Raw genomic sequence first — 6,312 nt, forward strand, 5'->3', positions numbered from 1 at the left:
TTATTATCATACCTTTCGAAACTTTATTGTGTTTATCCTCAAACTGTTAACACCGACAGACGTGGCATTTAGGGGGGTAAAAGTTGCAAAATTTTTTACCAATGTTGAGTGCGTAGTAATTGGACTGCTATCACAGTAATCTAATCAGACGTCGTATTTGGAATATTATTATAGGGGCTAAATACTGATATTTTGAAACTCCGAACCTCGATTTTCAATTTAGATGTGTTTAGAAAACTATACGGAAATATTTCATGATAATTAGTTACGTTTAATCCAAAGACAACGCAACTATATTTCGACGTGTATAGCGGTTAGATATCAGACACGGGCTGTCTCTGTGTGTTGCGTTCGACACCTTGTATCGTATGGTGTGGCTAACTGCGCCAAGTTCGTAGCCCGAAATAGCTTCTACCGAAAAAAAAAAACTATCAAAAACGGGACGGCAGCGTCACCTGACTTAATATGCGGTAGCATGACTTGTAAAACGCTATCAATACCGAGCGAAGTGAGTACAACGAACAGCATGTCATTAAATGTCCAAAAACTGTCACACTGAGTGTATTGTTATGCAAATTAACCAATATGCAGAAAATCAGGGAAAGTTAGGTTCCCACAGACTTTGAAATTCTCCCACTGTTTTTTTTCATGTGGGATTTTATCTCATGCAGTTCTTGAGCCAGGGTAATCCCTGGATTTTGGAGCTGATATTTGGTTTTGTCAAGAATTGCACTTTGATATTTTACTATGAGCTACCTGTAATCAAGGCTATAATATAATTACGACATGTCTCAGCACAAGAGGAGTTAAATTGTGGCAAATGGCATGTCCTTCTTTGTTTTTTCACATGACTGCAAATTGTATCGATAATAAAAAGCATATTTGTCTGTGCAGTATTAAAGAAATATTCATGCAATGTGGTAACATTTGCGATGAATTCTGAAGTAGCATTGTAACAAGTTCTAGCAAAAGACATTTCAACCTTTATCACCCCTGTAAAATTTATACTTGATAGTGTGGACTGAAAACCGAGAGACCACGTTTTGCTTGCACTTCAGGCAAAGTAGCCTGACAACCACTTTCTATTGTGTCGAGGAGTCATAACATAACAGATGTCACAGACTGCTGTGCTACATTACGTAACTATGAATACCGTATTGTTTCCTATGGGGACCAGGTAGTACAATGTTATACTGCAATAAATGCGTATGAACATGTAGCCAATCAGCAAATACAACTACAATAATTTTGTGTTTGCATTGTTGAAGGGAAAACATCATTTTGAGTGTGGCCTTTTTCATGAACTAAAACAAGGTTCCTCCACAAAAGGGAGGGACCGTGACTAAAATTAGCAAAAAGAAATTATCATGTCCTTGATAAACAAATACATGTATGTAGGTACATAGATGTATTGTATTACATTAGCATCACCTTTGGTGCCAGGTGCTTACAAAGCTTAAATGCCAAAACAAAATAGCACCAGCTTTGATAGACATGTCTCTAATATTGTATATTTGGAATGTATCTCGCCTATGATCTGAGCCAGCCAAAAACCAGACATTATGTCCACATGCATGGACATGTCCATTGTGAAGTAAACTTTAACAATCAATCTGCTTGACAGTGTCTCTACCCCCAAGAGAAAGGCACATCATCATGTCAATACTCTGCTGTATGGACATCTACATGCCTGACCAAATTAGATGTACAGATGACAACATTTTGACCTCTGGTTGTTCTGAGCTGTTCCCACCAATGGTCTCATCTCGAGAGGCAATACCAGCTACACATACTTAGCAAGATGGCCGTCACTGTCTCTCAATCATATTTTAGCCAGAATGGCATTTTGGCTGACAAGTCTATATCTGATAGCTGGTGCATGTGCATTTGACAGTCAAGGAAATTATTTCATTGCATGTTTCAAGATACTGATCAATATCTCACATGTACCACTGAAACAAAACCTACAAAATGCTGAAAAATGGAGACTTTCTCCCTTTGTAAATGAACAAAAATGCTGTGTATTGACATTTTTGTATCTCAATTATTATAAATAACCCTCTTCTCAAAATCAACCACAAATTCAAAACACCATAAAATAATATTGAGTGCTCATGATATGTACGCCAACTCAACCACCCTGTAACAATGAGGTTTGCAGGTTTCCCTTTGTTACAGCAGCTGGCTGCTATATTTATGGTAGCTACCAAACGTTGTATCAGATGTTGAGGTTACCTTATCTGTCACCTCTGTCTGTACAGTCGACAACATGTGTTGTGTCAATTACACGTTTTGTCAATATTCATCATCAATATTGCCAGGTTCTGACCACTATACATTTATACCAAAATGAGCAAACCAGTCAAATTAAAAAAAACTGAATCTACCATATCATTCAATCAACCGCTACACACAGGTACTGCTAAGACATTAGAGCATTTATAGGTGGCCACTGACCATATAAGAGGGGTGGTCTGTGAGTTTAACATGTAAAATCTAATGGGACTTTCAAAAGTGACCGCTGTGAAGAGGTGCCCTAGCTCAAAGTCAGGGTTATGACTAAGGCAAGTGTGACTGGAAGTACACTTTCACTTAACCCTTTGAGTGCCATAATGTTTTTCCCTCCTAAATTTCGCTGAAACATTTTACCAATTTTTATGAATTTTTCTGCATTTTTTTGTATAGTTTTGGATCAAATGGGCACAGCTACAATTTTTTAACAAAATTTCGAGAAAAATTGAATAAAAATTGTCGTGATCTTTGAAAAGTTGTTGGCGTTATATTTTACAGGGGCAACAAAAATTGACTTTGGCACTCAAAGGGTTAACATGTACAATTCTGAAAGACTGTCACTTTGAGTTTATCAATACTGTCAGTTGATGAAAATACAAGATACATGTATCTGCATGATTGTACTTGAAAATGTTCAAAAGCCCATCCTTTTGATACAACATGTAACGAGCATGTCACTGACCTCAGAGCTCCAACAACTGTCATTATAAACACTCCCTCTATCACGCCAGCCTGCAAAAGACAAATACATAATATAAATAATTTTGGTAAGTTCATCAAAGGTACAGTAAGTTTTAACAGGAAATTTGTGGGTTCTTTTATGGAGACATTTCCAAGAATAAATTTGTACTTTCTTTGATTTCCCTACCATCATTACCTGGGACTCTCCAATTTTTACACTCCAAAATCATGTTTTTATAATGAAAGGTTGCAACACTGTAACAAAATGTTTCAGATGATTTATGGGACCAGCATGTTTTACATACAATTAAAATAAAGTTAAAATGGCTGCTGGTAGTGAGATACCACTGACGTACATGTGTAGGAGTTTCAGCTCTGAAAATGATGGAATAATGTTTCCTATCCCAGATTGTCCACACTCTTAGATTGTACATGTATACTGTATGTCATGATTTCTGTCTTATGTCTCACAAATGTTGAACATTGCCGATAATTATATCCCATTACCCTTTATGTCTGAATGGGATTTCTATGCTTCTTTCCTGAACACTTGCCCCATTATAACATATCAGCATTCAATTTAACAGACGTTGACCTAGCTTAGAATACAATACCATGTCCTGGTATCATAATAAGGGTATAATAAATATTCTTGTACATCTTCCAATAGGCAATATTGTCATTCATGTAAAGATTACAAAGTAATGGAATGATAAGGTTCACAGAATGGCTTTGACACAGGTACAACATTTCTGGGATATCAAATTTTAATGACATTGCAGATTGCACTACATAAATTTCACTGAACTTGATATTTCACACAGTGTTTTCTATTAATAATGGATTAAAAACATAGTTATGTAACAGAAAACCTTAGTGTATGACAGAAATTTTTCATCTCTATTATGAGCACAACAGAGTTTTAATAACGTCAAACATGTTTGATTGCCCATTTGGGAAAAGGAAAATATTTTTCTTGAGAAGGGTTTGACAATGAAATTAAGAGTGAATTACTTTTTCATGTCATTAACAGAAAGAGAGTTGAACCAAGATATTGCATTTCTTCTCAAGTAATTTAATGCTATTTCATTCACTTTCAACTGTGGTTCAAATTACAACCATTACAATTAAAGGCTACAAGTAGGCTGATTTCATATTTCACCTTTTTCATGCCAAAGCTGAACTTATAACTTAGTAAAACATTGGTCAGGGTGGATTTCAAACAACCACACAGTTCTATAATTCACGTGCAAATACAAAGTTTCACTCATTTCAGATAAGACTTTCAGAATAAATAGGTACGAAGAACAAGATGTACCGGTAGATGAGGACTTTTCTTGACCAGTTGTTTTGATGAAATCCATAACAGTATTAAAATGTGTCAAGGAATGATCATTATGGCTAATTTCCTATGGCAGTATGCACCTTGAAACTGAAAGATTTAGACTTTTTCTCAAATTTTTCACACGGAAACTATGAACCATCGTCTTTCATAGTCAAGAAACAAATCAGTGGTCACCATGCAAATTTTGGTCCCAGAGAAGCAAATTAGCTGAAATGTACGGCTGATGTGCAGCCTGCTCACCAGGTTATATCTGATTGGGCGATTGTCACTATTCACAGCAACTTAGTGAGTGTATTTGTATTATTCAATTATAACAGTAAGATTCAGCAAACAGCTTCCGAGACGCTGTATTGAAATTCAAAGTTGCTGCTACCACTATGTTAACTCAATCTATGGGAGAAAAGTAAAACTTCAATTTTCACACCCACAAAAAAAGATAGTTAAAACGTTCATTTACTCCATAAGCTTCAAAACGAGGCCCCTCAAGCAGTAGACTAAAAGTATGGTAAAGGTTTGAGATTCTGACATTCTAACTCAACAGAAAAGCAGTAGGAGAAGACTTTCCAACTTTTGTAACAGCATCCATGGTTGCACATAGCTTCCTATATTGTAACATACAATTGTACACATAAACAGAGCCCCAGGACTGGTAGTGTGATTTTCTCTATTGCTTTGTAAAAGGTAGAAACAGTTTATTCATTCCTTACTTATTTCTTTGCGTTGGTATTTAATTTCTGGTTTTGTGAGTGGAATGGTACCTCTAGGATAAAATATACTTATTTTCATGATGTTATCACGTGAGGATGTTAAAGAAACATGTACCAACCAATGTAGAGGTATAGAGGATTTAGAGTATAAGCCAACTTCCTACATATCGCCCACTTTGGGAAAGTCCACTGCCCAGATCAAACATATTATTCAAGTATGAATACACTGTACAACATGAAATTAAAGCAGTGAAGTTTTCCCCATAATAATAGTTGTCAGCCTACATCTTTATTTTTAGATAAATGACTTCCCCCGGCATATGGCCCGAAAGAATGGGGAATTCGACACATTTTAAAATGTGTACCGGCAATCAGGTAATGCTTGATATCGATGGTAGTCCGGTGCGGTGTAAAGGACTTTTGCGGGGCTAGAACTGTGAGGGAATTCAATACTTGATATGTTTCAGTAAATTATTTCGATACGGAAATATGAGAGGACACAAAATGCGAAATTAATAGCTTGCGGACCAAATATTTGTCTGTGTATGATGAGACGAATGATATCGCTCTCTCTATCAGTATCGTAAACTACGCCCATGGGTAATAACGATTACATACACAATCAGCAAAACAAACTATGTGTTTGTTTTACAATTTGGGCAGCGCAGCGTACTGCTTCTCTACGTACTACTGTGGTGGTGGACATAGAAAGATCAACTCTTTTTCTTTTCCTAGAACGCACTTATTTTGCCTTCGCCGCGATTTTGACCGCTTCACTTCCATCTTGGAGGCTTGGTCAATTTCAATGGCGATCACACTGTCACTGGAGTGGTTATTGTGCCAGTTGTTGAGCGACTCGCATCGGCTTTTTTTATTCATAAAGGGTTCGCGAACGCCGTTTGGGGCAAAGAGAGTTGCCGTTCTTCGCTAAATGGTCTGATGTCATTGTCTAATTACAGTACAGTCAAAAAGAGAAAACATATCCTGCTTACCTCTCTAAACGCATACGGAAGTCCTAATACGCCAGCACCAATGAAAGATATGAAAATGTTGGCGAAAATCTTCACCGGGCTTTTCGCCCCTCCGCCGTCATGCATTTCAAAACGGTTTTAAAATATGCTAGCTGGAAGATAATTGCTCTTGGAACTAAGTAAATGGTTATCTGGTTTGTGACAGAAATGTGGATCTGGCGGCTACCGAAGAAACCTGCAACGTGGCCGATATCAGCTGTTTTAAAGTTATTTACTTGTCATGTTGCGGTGCTCTCATCACGAACCGGAAGTGATC

At 37.0% G+C, this 6,312-nt stretch overlaps 1 protein-coding gene across 1 annotated transcript in view; it reads right to left on the reverse strand.

Moving 5' to 3' along the window:
- LOC139131039 (uncharacterized) overlaps positions 1–6,308 on the reverse strand; it is a 39,163-nt gene extending 32,855 nt beyond the window's left edge. Inside the window, exons 1-2 of the mRNA XM_070696964.1 lie at positions 6,018–6,308; positions 2,975–3,024 (exon numbers count right to left, since the gene is read on the reverse strand). Coding sequence (XP_070553065.1) covers positions 2,975–3,024; positions 6,018–6,122 — 155 coding nt within the window. The 5' untranslated portion in view covers positions 6,123–6,308. The remainder of the gene's footprint in view (positions 1–2,974; positions 3,025–6,017) is intronic.
- Positions 6,309–6,312: the final 4 nt, after the last annotated feature.

This window comes from Ptychodera flava, chromosome 4, assembly GCF_041260155.1.
Source record: "Ptychodera flava strain L36383 chromosome 4, AS_Pfla_20210202, whole genome shotgun sequence".
In the NCBI taxonomy this organism is placed as follows: domain Eukaryota; kingdom Metazoa; phylum Hemichordata; class Enteropneusta; family Ptychoderidae; genus Ptychodera; species Ptychodera flava.